We start from the raw sequence: 17,589 nt of genomic DNA, 5'->3' as shown, positions 1-17,589 counted from the left end.
CACCGGAAAAAGCTCCTACATTTCCCACACAAAGAGCAGAACATTCAGGCCGTTACAGTTTCATGTTTTAGGTTGGATGTTTATTTTGTGATTATTAATAAGTGATCGATGTGATAGATTAGCTATAGCTGCTATTAGCTAAGCTAACTGCTGTGGTTTATTACCTAACGTAAACACCTGAACTACTTATGATCTGTCAGAGTTGGTTTTAAAGTCGGCTTTTTTTTTTTTTTTTTTAAATTAAGTGAACCGAAACACCAGGTTCCACAGCACAGCTACATGTTAAAGTTGTTAAAGTCAAGCTAGCAAAACTGAACTATTTTCCCTTTTTATCCCTATTTTTTTTAATTAAGACTTTTTTCTAACCTTGCTATCTAGTTGTTGTAATGTTGACAATTAGTAGCAAAGCTGTGTGGCTGTTTTTCTTTCATCGTGTACATTTAAGATGTAGCACATCATGTTGACAACTTGACAGCTAAAGCCAATGCTAGTCATCGTTGGCTAGCAGTTTTTTGAATCTTGCTAATTGTAACGTGTCTATAAATGTGTCATTATGTTCTCGTTTTATGTTTCTTTTGTTCACGATGTTTATTTTTATTATTAGTCCCAGAGTTCCCTCAAGTGGTGAAATGTTGAACAGCAGAGACAAAAATGTGCTTTACATCGCACGAGATTACAACCATCAATGTTGCAACGTTTGAGTAACACTAAATTCGAAGCAGTAGAAAATATTTGCAGCAAATCTCTTATTATATATTTGCAAAATGGCCCGAATGTGTTGATTTATGTCATTTTGTTTCATGCTTTCTTTTCTTTCTGGTGCTGATAACAATATACAGTATATTTCTATATTTTTGTTTCAAAAGCCAAAAAAAGGCTTTTCTGGCATCTTTTCCAATTGTATAAAATTGTAAAAACTGATGTTTTCTAACAGCCACTTCCACTTTGCATCGAAGTGAGAAGAAGCAATCACAAATACAGAGATCAAGTGGATGATTTGTCAGACTCAGTGTTTCTGGCTTGTTATCTCAACAACAAATAAAAGAATAAGCAGGAAATTTGGCAGATTCTCCCAAACAGGATCTTAAATCAGACAGATTTACACCGACAGCCTTTCTGACATGACCCTCACACTTTACTGACAGGATAGAATATGCATCAGCACCAGGCTAAAAAACAACGGCTTGCAAGAATAGAAAAAAAGAGTGAAATTCATCTCAGAAATTTGGGGAAAAAATAGGAAATTTCTGAGTTTGAAAAGTCAGACTTTTACTAGAAAAAACTCAGAAATTTAGAGATTGGGGCGTGCTGTGGTGGCGCAGGGGGTTAGCACGCCCCACGTTTGGAGGCCTTAGTCCTCGACGCGGACGTCGCGGGTTCGACTCCCGGTCCCGACGACCTTTGCCGCATGTCTTCCCCCCTCTCCTTACCCTCCTTCCTGTCTGCCTACTGTCTAAAAAATACAAGCCACTAGCGCCGCAAAAACTCTTCGGAGAAAAAAATGGAAAAAAAAAAAAAAGAAATTTAGAGATTAATTTTAGAAATTTTCTATAAAAAAACTAAACAAAAAAAACATGGACATCTCTGAGTTTCAAAGGTCCAACATTTTTGACTTTTGGACATTTCCTGGGCTTGTAAAGACAAAGAGAATAAACATTATAAACTCAGAAATGTTCTTGCTTTTTGTTGAAAATTTCTGAGATTAATTTAAAAATGTATGACTTTTTTCTAACTAATTTTTAACTTTTCAAACCCAAAAATTTCTTTTTTTTTTCTAGGAAATTTCAAAATATTCTGGAGGAAATTTACTCTATTATTTTTCTATCTACAATTCCCCTACTTCACTGTTGTCGTACAAAGTATGGAGACAAAATGAACCCTATATATTGGTTTTGTAAAAACAATGTAACACTCACGTTGTAGCTGCTGCTGGCGGTCTGGTCTGGTTAAAATCACGTTTGCCTAAGACAAACTGCTTCACTGTTTTCCAACACGGGTGAGTAAAACAGCTGACTCACTTCCTCTCTGCAGGAGCCAACCAAGCATCCTGGTAACTCAGGTTGGCACCACTGAAGCCTTCCCTGTTGCAACCTGGACTTGTTTCTGCATCACACTAATAATAAATATGAATTTGTGTTAAAGCAGGGCATACGCCCCCACAGGATCAGGTCATCACTATCTTACTTCAGAAAGTACAAGCGGAGCGGCGTGAAAAATGCTCCTGAGAAATGGGACAGCCGCTGCAGAGCCTATTAGTCATAAATTGTCATGAACTCCTTTCATGTAAGCAGATGCTTTGTGTTTCTGCTGTAGTTCCAAGTCGTACTGTAACAATAACAAATAACGGCAAGTTTTTGATAGATTTAGGTGGATCGGCCGTGAATTCAACAAAAACACATAAAACAGGGTTAGAGTGGCTGATGCAAACAGACAGGAAATGGACAGAAAGAGAGGAGGAAACGGTTAACTACAGAAATACTTTAGGCCTGAAACGAATCAAATCAATCATGATTAATGCATTATTAAAATAACTATCAACTAACTTAGTAATCCATTAATCATTAACTGGAATAGACAGACTCTTTTTGCTGACAGAAAAGCATGTTCAAAGCTGTAATTAAGTGAAAACTGTAGAAAATATAAACATTTTGCACTTCAGATAAAAATCTTCTTTGTAAATATATTCCACCAAAGACTCCTCAAGCTGCAGGTTTAGCTTCACCTGGTTCACATCTGCAGTCAATCAGAACATCGATATCAAGATACTATCGGTACCAAACTAATGTGGTAAAACTGATACTTCAGTTTCATTTTCCATTGTGGAATTTCATTTTTGTTGTAGTTTCTCAACTCTACACTCAAAAAATATTTTGTTTTGCTTCGCTCTAACAGACAGTTTTTACTCTTTGTTTATATAGGAAAAATGCAGATTTTTTTTTCTATCCTTTCTGTTTTTACATTCAAATATTTTGTAGACACTTATAAACTAAAATTCTGTTCTTGGTTTAAGCAAAACAATTAAAAGGAAAAGTCAGAAAAACACCAAAAGGTCTGAAGTTTGATCTAGCATTAATAATAAGTTGTATCAATATTATGGGGGTGTATCTATTGTATTGTATTGTTTATCAATTATTGTGGTAATTCTTTTAAATCATATTAACTTTAATTTATTGTTGTCAATTAATGATTTTTAAATGTCCCCCAGACTGTCCTTATTGTCTGGATTGTTGCGTTTTTAAACCATTTTCCTCACCGTCTGTTCAATAATATTGTCAATAAATATCAGTTAATCTAAAATATGATTAAATGCAGTTATTGTGTGCAGTGACATAAATCTCACTTTTCATGTGAGTATTGTCCTAAATAAATTAAAAATTCAGTTTTTCAGGTGTGTTTGTGGGGCTATAATTGAGGAGTTATAAATAGTTATTATTCTCACTTTTATTGTTATTGGAATAGTACCAGAAAATATTGTGATAAAACTGTGAGTCCGTATCGCCCAGCCGTATGGTATCGTATCGGTATTGGCGATATTTGCCCCGTTTTTACTTAGTATCAATCAACGCTAATAACTATCAGCTGATCTCTCAAAACAAAGGAAATCTGATCCAATTTACCATCAGCGCTTAAGCTGCTGACTTTAATTCATTTTATTACACAAAACAACACAACAACATATTCCCAGCTCCGTCTAACTCAACAATAAAGGAGCAAACCGTCTACAAACACAGTGAGCACCGCACCAAGTCGACACTTCTCCAGAGAGCGTCTGAGTGTGTGGGCCGTTTCGCTATCCTCCTAAACACAGAGTCAGTGGTTCAGAACTGCTGAAAGGGATTTTTTTCCACTAAAGGACACTCCTGGGAACCTTTTTGTGCAGGCATCTCAGGCACCAGCCCAACATAAAAAGGAGTATGAAACGCTTCACTACGCTGCTCCCCCTTCATCAGCATGTGTGGCATATAGAATGAATTTCAATGACAACTTTGACATTTTCTGCAGAAGCAGAAAACTGTTTCAAGAGGATGAAGTCCACTGATCTTCGCTGGGAGTTAAGGTGCTACAACAATTCATTACACGGCCCTCAGAAAGTCGAAGATATCAAAGGAGAGACGGAGCAGTGATTCCATCTAACCGTCATAATCTGCTGTTGTGATGAAGTTGTGTCAATCTGACATGGAAATACAGATTAAAATGAGCCTGAAGAGCTATTTTAGATAACTGTGATTACACCAGCACTCTTGTAAAACTACCCATTCATATTTTTTCTAAGGACAGAAGACACTTAAAAAAGTTAAATTAGTATCACTAAACTGCACAGTTTATGTGCATCTAATCATATTTCCACATTTATTGACAATTACCAACTCTATTATTGAAAAACTGTGCAGAACATAGTACAACAAAACAGTCCCAACAACATGGACAGTTTTAGAGGATTTTAAATGGCTTTTATAGTGACAACAATGAATCTAAATGTCCATAATAGAAAAAAATGATCACGATAAATGATTACCAATACAAGATCACCGGGCTCAAGCATGTCAAAGGTGCATACATGTAAATATAAAGGTTGGTGAAGGATGAAGATGTAGTTTCCAAACAGAGCGGCCATGAATCAGGAAGACGGCCGTCACAGAAACAACCTTTGGTCAAATCAACTGAACCGAGTTGATTTTTTTATCCTTAAAGCTGAGCTGTTGTGATTAGGTCAAATCTACAGGCAAAACAAATTATGTACATTACATTTCTATCCACAAAATCATTCTTAGGTAGTGACCAAACACGCTGGAGTTCCACTTGCGTTGCCAGGTAACGGGGCGGAACTTCTCTGCGGTTGCTAGGTAACGGGTTAGGATTCACTGGGGTCACTAGGTGATGGGCAGTTCCTGCTGATTTGTGACGTTACATTCTGAAGGGTTTTGAAAAAAATCATTTTCCAAACATCAAAAAATATGAACTTCCTGCCAGAAAACAGCTGCTGTTTGTTTTCCTACTACTAGTCTGTTTTTAAAGCAGGAGAAACACAAATGGAAGTACAGAAATCTGATTTCTAAAAATAGATTTAAAAATCTATTTCAAATAACATTAAAAACAGTTGTGAGTTGCACAGGCCAAGCTAATGCTACCGCAACTGTATCCATGTTACCACAGAAAGTCTGGACTTACAGCTTTTTATTTATTTATTTTTTGAAAATGCTGAGCCGAAGCTGTGAATTGTGCAGCTACATGTAGACAAACAAAAGTAGACGCTGTAAGGCATTGGTGACAACACGATTTAAAAAAAGCAATAGAGCAGCTAAAAGAAAATGGAAGTATAATGGCATTCATAAAGAATCAATAGTTACCAACAACAATAGTGCTCAGTCAGCACGAGCAGCAGCTTTCTGCACCAAGCCTCTCCGAGTTAATAATGCTTTACCCTCCTCCTTTGTGGGGCTAAGCCCATAATTATCAACTATTTAGAGGAATGTCAGTATTACCTCAGTGAAAAAAGCTGCAGTCGCTGACAATTCCCTTTAAAAACACTTTATATAAACGATGACTGGATTTCTACTGGGGCTGCTGGTAAAATCCTTCATTTATATAGGAAAAACTACATGACATATGGTAATTTTTCTAGTTTTATTTCAACTGAATAATGAAGTTTTAATCATAACAACTGCTTCCTTGCTGAGACTAATATCTTTCCCAGAATTATACGTTTTGTCAGCTCGCAGAATTAATTAAACACGCTGGCTGGCCTGAGCAGAAATAATTAGTGGCCTGATAGTGGTCTGACATTTAGCACACACTCAGAAAACCTCTGTTGATTTTCCTCCAGATCGCACTGAAACACTGGACATGAACACACCACACCACGGCTGGATGATGATGAACTAATACAAACATATTTGACTCAAAGATCCGCATTTGTCAGCCATGTTTCCTTCCAAATCCTCCGTCTCCTATTGTGTTTCACCAAGCAGAGCATTTGCTGGGCTGTTTATCAGTTATTGTCAGGATCTCCTCCAAATATTCGATGCACTTCATTGTCCACCCACACAGGTGTTGGTACCTGATTGGATCTGGTTCTGACGGCAGCGTGGGAGACGCTGACAGGCTGCACCTGTTAGGAGGGACGATTCTTTATTCTCTTCCTGTTCAATCATCAATCGTTTGAATTTCTGATCAAATTCTCACTAAACATAGAAGAAAATTAATTCATGTACTAGCATAGTGATGATTAGCTTCTTGTTTAAGAGTTTCACCTCAGATGAAAATGTTTTTATGTAGGAATGGAAACAATTCATCAACTTACAATTAATTTTCTGTCTATTTATTAGATTAAAATTTGCTCTAATTGATTAATTATAATGTCCACTTAGATCATTTTTTGTGCGTTGTAGTTTGGCCTCCATCCAGGAGATGGCGCCACTGGTCATTGTTAAAATGGAGTCAGTTGATGTATTCAGATATTTCAAGCATGCACAGAACACTAGAGGTTGGTACGTAAAATTCACTTTATGCGGTTCTGTTCAGAAATATAAACACTCAACAAACTGCTTAAGATGAAAAACATGATGCTAATAAGCAAGGATGATGTTAATGCACTTCATGGAGCAAAGTTTCAGCATTTATTCAAGAGCAACTCTGACGGTACTTCTGTATAAATATATTTTTTAGTATTTGGCATATTATATTCTTTTCATCTATTATTTTTCTATTCAGGAATGTTTCTGTTTGGTTATATTTTATAAATATCGCTTCCAAGTTTAATAATGTGACAAAACCACAATTTCCTGTTTATGCAGTCAGTATATCACACAGCTGACTCAACATAATTTAATTATTTTTTTATATATCTACATGTAGAAATTCAGGATATTATAAAAAAAGCTCCAGTTATGTTACTGAAAGGCTGTTAATCCACAACATACAAGAGAAAACTCTCTAAGGTTTTTAAGAAATTGGATGCATCAATGAATCAATCAACTTGAGATTAATCAATAATAACTTCCATCCCTGTTTACGTCCCATTAATGTTTAGAACATACTTTCATTTTGGTATTTTTTACTAATTTCAATCATTTAAAGTGTATGAAACACATTTCTAACATCTCCACGCCACAGTGTGTACGCGGTAAGCGAGCTGCACACACACTCCTGTATACTCGCAGGAGGAGAGCGACGTATAAACACAGGCGCATCCTTCATCCACAGAGCCCTGACTGATAGCCTGATCCATTTCCTGTAACCATTAGAGGCGGCCCTCGATTATGCAATCCATCCCAAGGCTATCATCCACCTCTATCAATAATAAACATCTCCAAACTAGGGCTGGCCTCCCAGGATGCAGGCGGCGCCGCCCAGCGCGCTCCACTGCGCCTGCTCAGACCTTCGCTGCCTCCGCCGTTCCCTTCCCTTGTCCTCGTTCAGACCCGAACCCAACAGCAGCGAAACCTTTGCTTCTCACATTCATCAAAGCCGGAGCTTCATCAACTGTGACAGAGACGTGTGAGTGCCGACGGCGGCTGCAGAGGGCACCGGAGGCTCGCTGACACGAGACAGACGCTCAAGTCTGAGATTCCTGCATGTGATGGGATGGGAGAGTCTCACTGGGTTTTAACTGACTGTGGACTGGGAACAGGGAAACAGTCCTGGTCCTGGTGTTTTATATAAATAAAAACACAAACGTAGCTCTACTGACTCAGTATTTCATTCTGGAACTGCTGCGTTTGTATTTTCAGCTTCACTCTCATAAAACCTTCAAAAACACAAGAATATTTTTCTTTCCACAGTATGCTGCATAATAGTGAACCATTGCTAAACGATTAATACATACATTTGTCATAGTTTAGAATATTATGGAGCTTTAAAACAACATTTTACTGAAACACATCTGATTTCATCATAGGAAAGCCTTGAAAAGAGTCGACCATGAGGATGCCATGTCATCAAAATGGAGAAAAACGAAACAAGTCCATCTGGGTTGCCAAATATTTGAAATGGCTGACACCAATACTGTTGTACCTCAAGGGTGTGTATTCGGTCCTCTGGTTTTTGGTTGGCATAAAAAACATTTTCCTAAATGTAGCTTCTCAGATATGTGGATGATAGTGTTTTATACCTAAATGCAAAAACCAATCAGTGAGTTGCAAACAAAAGAAAGATAATAACTACAATTAAAGACTGGATACATAATACATGTTTACATCTTAATAGTAATGCAGCTATTTGTATGTTTTCCCATAAGGTGTTTAAAGAGAGACTGACATATTAAATTGATATAGAAACGAATATCAATAGATGATATTAATAATTATTGGTTGTCATTGTGTAAAAAGCTGAAACAGACAAAAAGAAATACGTTTACATGCTGGATTTGTGTTTTTTGTTGATTAATGTGCGTTGTATCTTTTATAAATATAATCGTAAGGAAATAATAGTACAAGACAGCGGTGGGAAGCACTAGCTAAATGGTTAGCAGTGATAACGCTAAAGCACTAATCATAAACATTAGCTCAGTTAATGCTTAAGCACAACACTATTGTGGTATTTAGCAGAAGCTAATGCTAAAGTGCTACCTTCAATTCAAATTATATTTCCCTTTACTTTATAATTACATGTTCTATAATGCTTTTAATCTTAGATTTTGCACTTATATCTAGTTCTCTACTGTCCATGTTTCATTTTGTTTGTGTGTGTCTTGATTTAAATATATTTATTGGGGGGGAAAGTAAACACTCTTCCTCCACTTCAAAATAAGAGCATGAATATCAATGTCTAACTAACTGAAAAATTGTCAGAACCAAAGATTCAACACAAATGTCGAACTTTATTCAACTGAAAGCTTAAGAAACAGTAAATTAGCAATTCAGAATTTATCTGGAAAAGATTAAAATAGGAGAAGCTAAGTATGCTAAAGGTTTACAAAGTTAGCAAACAAAATAAAAAAATAGCTTTGCTATTTGCACATTAGCTGAAGCAATTTACTACTGTATGTATTTTCACCAGATCTTTTACATTGAAAAACTCCAAACATTTCCAACTAAACTGTATTGGACAGAAAGTGTGCATAAATCCAGCTCTCCAGCAGCATAACTGTGTGATTATTGATGGCATCTCTTTGTTTTTTTTGGTTTTTTTTAATAATTCCTCCTTGCTTCTCCTTGTTAAAGAATCAGGGTCAAATGTAGACATCATCTGTCCATGTCTATGTCGACGTAGACAGAAAATCTCTGTAGACCAAGAGGAAGATGTAAACAATTGTCTGTGTTTAGTGAGGAAATGGAGGAAAAAGTTATTAATTTTAAGTATTTTTGTGAAACTGAAGCATTTTGTCCTGCGAACCAACATGGCTATTATTAATGCCCTGTAAAGCTTTCAATCTCTGCAGAATAATTGCCTTTTCCCCCATTTGTTTGGTCACTTGTTGAATAATGTATAAGGAAGGAAGCACCAAGTCACAGTTATTAATTATTTTAGTCTCTCACTGAGATAAAGACTGAATAATGGCTGATATAAATTCTGTTTTGTTTTTGGCTTTTCAGCAACAGCATGCTGTTTAAAAATGAAGACAGATTACATTCAGTCTGCTGCACAAATTTTAGGTTACAGCTTAAAATTACCTTTCAGTTCAGTTCATTAATTTGATTCAATTCGGTTTGTTTATGCGTCACCAATTCCCAATAAATCTGATCTCACTGCACTTTACAGCCCAAGAAGTTTCAATTCACATCCAGATCAACTCAAATTACACTAATGAAGTCAGATTTAATCCAGTTCAGATTAATTATAATACAATACAGTCCACTTGAAATGGATCACTGACTTTCAGCAATAACACAGATTATCGATATACAGCGAATTCCTGGTATTCCTGGAGTTAAAGGGACAGCAGCTAACCACGATTAGCTAACATCCACATTTTAAAAATGTTTATTTTAATAGCTCAAACAACAAACATGCATTAAAACGCCCAACAGAACCCGCAGCAGCAGAAGCTAACATCTACACAGGGTTTCCATGCATCCATAAAATCTTTTAAATTAATCGACAAAAATATAAGTTTACATAGGTCTTACATATGTTAACTGTTAATTGTTCATTTTGTCGTGGCTGAACTATGTAATCTCGTATATTCTACATAGTATTTTTGAAAAACTAACACAACACAAACTACAGAAACAGTTGAAGAAAGACCTGAAATGCCTCCAGATGCAGATCAGAAACAGGTTGGATCCTTGGTGGTCCCACCTTATTTTCAGGCAAAAATCTCATCAATCATATAAAAATTAAAGCTAAAGCACAAACCAAAGCCTGATAAATGCGATTTCCTCTGCTTTGAAGTTGGGAGTATACAGTTGAACATAACATTTTTACGGACAGCCTAATTAGGTTTGGAGCAACCAAACGTGGGCAAGAAATGGATTCAGTGAGTCGCAGATCTGAGCAGCATCAGAACCAGACTGAGGTCAGAAGAGGAAACATGGAGGAACAACAGCCATAAATCTGCTCTGTGCCTGACACCGCTGTCTCTCCACAGGCCTCCTGGACGGAAATGTGTCAACTGCTGTCTGTGCAAGTGACAAACTATTCTCCCATGATACCCAGCCATGTTTACAGACTCCGGTCGAGCACTTCCAAGGAAGAAAAACACAAAGAGATAGGCGGGGAGAGCGGCGCGGCAGCGTGACAGCAGGGAGATGGAGGGAGATGGAGGGAGACTCAGAGGTGGTTGGCTGCTGCTGCTGCTCTTTAACCGTTGGCAGTCTCCTCTTGATTAGGGCCCAGCCTGCCAGTCCTGGTGGAGTCTGCCCAGGCGAGTCGCTGGAGACGCTCTGCTCTGTAATGGTGTGTGACAGGCCAGCCAGAGCCACAGAGGAACTGACACGGATGCTACGTTTTTTCAGCAGAGGTGCCTGACACAATTCCTCCTCCAGTCCAGCATCTCCTTTCCTGGTTTCTGCTCTAAATCTGGATTTATACGCCTCAAACTAACAGGCTTTTATTTTTAAACCCAAACACATCATTAAAGGTAACCTATTATGGTTAGGGTAGATCTATGGTCTACACAAAACATGCTCATTACACCTTTTGGACAAAATTATTCTCTGATAATGAGATTTTACCTTTTTTTTAGGTTTTTTGTCTCTTTAAATCCAAACAAGGTCCTGCTGCTGGCCACGCCCCCCAACTCAACTTTTACAATCACGAGAAAATACAACCAGAAGCAACCACTTCAGGTTGTGCAGAAGTGGAGCCTCCTGCACAACCAACGAGAATGAAGCAAGTGGTTTCTGGATGGTAAGTCAACAACAAAACACTTGTCTTTTCCAGCAGCCATTGTACAGCGGTGAAACCAGCCGACCAAACATGCTGGGTTGCGAGGTAATGGTGGAATGTGACACAACAATCGGGAGGTGTTTGAAACGGCTCATTTTCCAAACACCAGAAAACATGAACTATTTGCCAAAAATATCTGGGTGTTTCTTTTTAAGCTTGTGGATTGTTTTCAGAAGCAGAAGAAACCCAAATGGAAGAACAAAGAGGTGCAAAAGGTGAAATTTGTTGAGCAGGTCCCCTTAAAGGCATTTCAGAGCTCATACCAACTTATCTGTGCTAACTGCAGCTAATTTGTGAAGCTACTTGGTGGTAAACAGCACACAGGAGCGATTTCTGCTCAGACTGACTGTAACACCAAGTTCTCGTTCAACGCTCCCGTCCTTCAGACCCGAACCTCTCCTCGCTCATTCCACTGCGTTTAATTAGTATATTTATCTCTCTCAGACGAGGAGAGGTGACTGCAGCGCCGCAGAGAGCCGGCGACAGCTACCTGACAAATGAACTGACCCAAATCACCCAAACAGATAAAATATACACACACTTTATTTTTACAGCAGTGGACCTTGTCTGGGCTAATCGGGATTCATTCTGCTCCAGAGATATTAAACTGTAATATTTCTGCTGCTGTTAGAAATAACAAGATGGCAACATTAATGACAAGCAGAACAACATGGGGATAAAACTCCATGTTCTGGTTTCAGATCCCAGGAACATTTACAGAAGCTAATCAACGCTTTACCATGTTTTGAATTTAAAGCATTTAGAAAAATCTAAATAATTAAAATTCCTCTGATGCTACTGGATGAAGGGATAAAAACACAGAAAGTGCTAATAACTGAAGGATTATATTCAATGATGGATGGACGGGCGGACAGACAAAAGGTGGAATGACGTTTGTTTGGATTCCCGTTGCCTTTGTAACAATGGCTACTCTTTGTGGGTTCCACTTCATAAAAAAACATTTATTACAAAAACAGTAGATTGTCAGAAATTGTCAGGATTTCTAATAATTCAGCTGAAACTACATATTGATTTAAAGCTCTACAGACTTAATGTACTGATGTGGCTTCTATCGAAAAACCAGAGGTTTTCCATTTACTTTTGTAATTTAAATTTGTGCTTAATGGGAAGGCAACTACAGTTTTTAAACGTGTTTCTCCATCAAACTGCCTGAACTGGGAAGCAAATTTAAGTTGCTCTTGCACTGTGTTCCAGGGTAGCTCAAAATCGCCATGTGAAAATGGCTGCAAACAGATGCGCCATTATACAACCGTACATCTTTGAAAAGCGTTAGTAGAGCCTCCTGAACAACCAACGAGAATGAAGCAAGTGGCTTCTGGATGGTAAGTCAACAATAAGACTCTTGTCTTTTACCATTGAACTGCAGTAAAACCAGCTGACCAAATGTGCTGGAACTCAGCTTTGGTTGCTAGGTGACAGGCGGAACTCTGCTGGAGTTGCTAGGTAACGGGGAGTTCCTGCTGATTTGTGACATTACATTTTGGAGGTTTTTAAAGCGGCTCATTTTCCAGACACCAAAAAACATAAACTAACTGCCAAAAAAGCTGGATGTTTTTTGTTTTTTTTATGCGTGGGCTGTTTGTAGAAGCAGAGATCCAAACAGAAGTACCAAAAATTTTATTTTCCATAATATGTTCCTGTTAAACTATACTTAAACAGGCAGACCAGATTAAGAACAATTAATTTATTAAACGTAGGTTTTTACAAATGTGTACTGTTTACTGACCCACATTTTAAGATCAATCATATTTTTTGTAAAAATCTCCGGTCCGCTCACACGGTGCTTGATGGGATGCAAATATATGGAACGAGGTCTGCTATCTTTACCAGCCTTTCCTGGGAGAATCGGAGGGCAGAGCTACTTTATGTTGCTGCTGGGATCGGAGTCGTGAAACTGTTACCTCATGTGTGATCTGGGAAGGAGCAACAAAACCTTCTCTCGGCTTCTGGTTTGAAGGTCGCGCTGCCCTTCCACCCTCCCACCAACGTCACACGGTTAGCATCAACAGTTAGCATTCCAGTGTAACATCAGGTGGGAGAGATTTGAGGTCAGGCTGCATTAAAACAAGCAGCAGGAACCTTTCTGAATGTGCTGCCAACATGATAGACTTTAGCAGGTCAAACTGGTTATGACTAGAAATATTTTGATTAATTTCAGTAATTTCCAAGAAAAAAAACAAGGAAATTTCCGAGCTCCAAAAGTCAAAGAATTTGCTCGAAAAAAGTCAACATTTTTCAGCTTGATCTCAGAACGTTTATAGAAAAACTTTTTAGGAGTTTTGGAATTTTTCATAATATGGTTGGCAGGGACATATGATTGGAAATTCACATTTTGCACATTTTTGTACTTCTATTTGGGTTTCTGCAGCTTCTACAAATAGCCCACGTTCTTAGAAGAACATTCAGCTGTTTTTGGCAATGAGTTAATATTTTTGGTGTCTGGAAAATTTGCTGTTTTAAAAACTTTCAGAATGTAACATCATAAATCAGCAGGAACTCCCTGTTACCTAGCAACCCCAGCAAAGCTCTGCCCGTTACCTAGCAACCCCTGCAGAGTTTCAGCACGTTTCAGAAGTCGACAATTTGTCCTTGTTTTTTTCCAGAAAATTCCTGAGTTTTTTTGGCGAAAAGTTGCTACTCCCTTTTTTCTATATAATGTAAATAAACAAACTTATCCGTTTATAGTATTTCTGTGGAAAATGGGAGTACAAACAATAAAATTGCAAAGCAATATTTCTAAAACAGTGTTTGCTGCATAAATTATATTGTTCAATGTCATTTGAAGCGTAATAAATCGAGTGGAGTACTTTATGTGGTTAGTGGGTTGTTCAAAGAATTTTTTTATGAGTCACAGCTCAAACATTACATTACAGAGCATCAGACAGAACAGTAAAATGTGCTCTTTATTCTGTTTCAGCTCAAGTGCTGCGCAGCTCCGTGAGCGCACATATTTTTAGAGTGGACGAGCCCTTTGGGAATCGGCAATGTGACCTGGCATTAACATAACCAAACCAGGAAACTAAAGCTTTCCCAACAGATGTTATGAGAGGAATTAGGAGGAAATGCTACGTGATTACCGCAGGCATCCAGGGAAACGGTGAAAATAAAACAATGAATCGCTTTTAGACAAATGCAGCGTTGAAGTACGTCAGATTGGAGCGGTGAGAGAAAGACTCGGTTCCTTCCAGTCAGTTTGTGGCGACTCTAATGCTTCTTGGCAATGAATAGTGTCCATTGATTCAACCACATCAGACTCACTTCCTCTTCACAGAGCGCCCTGCATGCATTTTGAGCATGAGGGAGAGAGAGAGGCACAGGTTGCCAGATCTGACTGATAGTTTCCAGCCCCCCAAAAAAACAAAAAAACAGCACAACTGTAAAACAACCAGCTGAAATCCCCCCACAATCCCAAAACCAGCCAAACTCCCCAAAGACAACCAGCCAAACCAACGGGCCAAACAAAATCATCCAGAGGACACAAATAGCCCCCGCACCACACTTTGAACATCCCTGTAGTAGAGGAAATCCATCCGGGATGAGGATTTATCCCAAGTCTCCCCTGATTGGCCTGAACAAACTGCCAACAGGAGGAAAATCACGTTTATCTGACGCTGATTGAGAGTGATCGATGGTGTCACAAAGGTCACGTTTCCTCCGTCTGACGAAATAAATCAGAAACCGCCGTGCAAACAAACCCAGAACACACAAATCCGAGTCGACCTCAGACTCACACCATGTCAGGACAGAAACTTTCAGGTAATCTGCTGGGAGAAACCAGCAGCATCAGCAGACGAATGAAGCCGTAATGTCATCTATCTGTTAGCGTTGCTCTCAGGGAAGCAGGAAATGGAGATAAAAGCCAGCCAATCGAGTGTCAGCGTGCCGACTGATGGCGTCCCGATAGCGACGATGGATGTGGAGGCGCGCTACGCCTGTAAACCGCCCCGGCTTCATTCATCTGGGTGACGCTTGTAGTTGTTACACCAGAATCAATACTGGGATAACTGGGTTGCTTCTTTTTTATTACAGGTTTGGTTGTTAAAGCAAAGTATGAGTCATTATAGGGAACAGTAAAAATTCACAGGAATGCCGTCAGTGGTGTGTGTGGCCCAGGTTTTATGACGAAGAAGAAGAAGAAGAGTCCGCAGGGACAAATAAACCGGATTCTGACTATGAAACTAAAATGTCTGACTTCAATCTAACTAATTATCCAACTTTGTATTTCATGGAAACGACCAGCCATAACTTTAACACGGTGACAGGAACACACTGGTCCTCTTAGCTCAGAAAGTTTCAATAAGTTAAAGCTCTGGTGTCCAACGTGTGGTTCAAGGGCCGTTTGCGGACCTTGAAATGATTTTGGTCGGCCCCCAGATCACAAATAACAAAACAAAAAACAACTGATTAACAACAAAAAAATTTTTTATTCTTTTAATTTATATTTTTTGATGTTATTTAAGAATTCATAGATTTCATAAATATTTAGTTTATTATCAAGCAAGTACAACAGACTAGAAGAAAACTCACAATGAACTAAGTTTGATGCAATAAACAATCAATTAATCGCATGATAAATTAATAATTTTCATTCTGATTATTTTATTTACTTCATAATCCATTTTACTTATGGTCTCTAGTTGTGTGAGGTTTTTAATGTCTTTTTATTTAATGTTTTTGTGTTTTATTTTAGATATTAAATATCTTCTTTTCTTTTGGATATTTAAATTATCTTTCAGTTTTTGCGTCAATTGCTCTTTACAAAGTAAAAGTTTATTAGTCTGTGAGAAGATTAACTTCCATTGTTATTATTAACAATATATGACTTGAAAATGGTCTCAAACATAAAAATCATCAGTTAAAGCAGTAAATACGGGGTAAATTTATCGTCCAGCAAGCTTTGTTATAGTGACAGAAATACAATAATTGCAATAAACTCATTTTAAATTTGTCAGTTTTGTGTCCAGAAATGTTTGCACACCCTCGTATTAAAGAGTTGCAAATTTATTCTAGAAACATTTATTTCAGATGCAATAATACAGTGCAAATATTGTAGGCTGTTTAGTTTTTAGAAATTTAAATAAAATATTGCCACATGGTCGTCGCCATTTTGTTTACGCTGCAATGCATTCTGGGTAGATATCGTATGCTAGGTGCTACAGCGCTAGCTAGCTCTGCCAATCTGGAATAGTAATTTTTCTGCAAAAATAAAAAGTTTTCCCTTCAATTTGATCCGAAGCGCTTTGAAATCGGAATGAGAGGAAAAGAAGATGAGGAAGATCAAACGGAGAAAGAGGAGAAAGAGGAGAAAGTCGAACGAAAACCAAAATGTCAACAAAGATTCAACTGAAAGTTTATAAAATAAATTAGCGCTTAGTGTTTATCTGGAAAAATCAAATTCAAAAGTCAACATTCAGCTAAAGCGCTAAGCTGAAAATTTGCCTCACTATTAGCAGAAATGTGCCCACTGCTGAAGCCAACCAATTAAAAACAGATGCTAACAGCTAGTCCTTTTAGCAAGAAAAGGTGCAAAATGTTGATAAAATTAATTCCAGGTGAATTTCATTGGTATTTTTCTGCTGTGGAGGTGAGGAAGAGCCATGACCGCAGTGTAGCGCTAGGTCAGCCATCTTTGACAGCTGCTGGATTAACGTCAAGCTGTCAATCATCTGGGGTTCAGCTGCTCCAGGAGCAACGTGTTTTCGTCTGTACTGACGGTTTCTCTCTTCTGGAGGTAAACATGAAGCATGTGTGTCACCCTAAACGTCTCAAACTCAAACAAAATTCTAATTCCAGTTATGGAAACAAAGTAAAACAGCCAAACAAGATCAAAATACAAACATTGAAAACATAAGTCGACCTTTGCCCGCATGTCAAACACAACCTTATGCATAATTCACATCTTTCATCACTTCAATCAACCGGTCTGGAAACAAAATAAAACATTTCAAGTCCTTTATGCTGAAATCTGATGCCTCTTTCCACAACATTATGCTCCAGACAATGATACACAACACAGATAATGAAAAACAGTCACTAATTCTCCAACCAGCAGATATAAGAACTTCTTTACAATCTGGAACCAGATTATCTTCTTACCTTAAAGTCACAAATGCACGTCACCATATTCCCAATTCTTAGGCACTCCCCGTCAAACTTGCAGGTATTGGTGTCGCACAAGAACAGGTCCGTGTCCCGGTCATCAAAACCTGAAGCACAGGAAGTCAAAAACAGACATAAAAC

At 38.1% G+C, this 17,589-nt stretch overlaps 1 protein-coding gene across 1 annotated transcript in view; it reads right to left on the bottom strand.

The window, feature by feature from the left end:
• tmeff2a (transmembrane protein with EGF-like and two follistatin-like domains 2a) overlaps window positions 1-17,589 on the bottom strand; it is a 119,160-nt gene that overhangs the window by 83,183 nt on the left and 18,388 nt on the right. Inside the window, exon 2 of the mRNA XM_032567616.1 lies at window positions 17,446-17,555. Coding sequence (XP_032423507.1) covers window positions 17,446-17,555 — 110 coding nt within the window. The remainder of the gene's footprint in view (window positions 1-17,445; window positions 17,556-17,589) is intronic.

The sequence above is a fragment of the Xiphophorus hellerii genome, chromosome 7 (genome assembly GCF_003331165.1).
Source record: "Xiphophorus hellerii strain 12219 chromosome 7, Xiphophorus_hellerii-4.1, whole genome shotgun sequence".
Taxonomy (NCBI): domain Eukaryota; kingdom Metazoa; phylum Chordata; class Actinopteri; order Cyprinodontiformes; family Poeciliidae; genus Xiphophorus; species Xiphophorus hellerii.
This window is presented reverse-complemented; position numbering and strand designations above follow the sequence as displayed.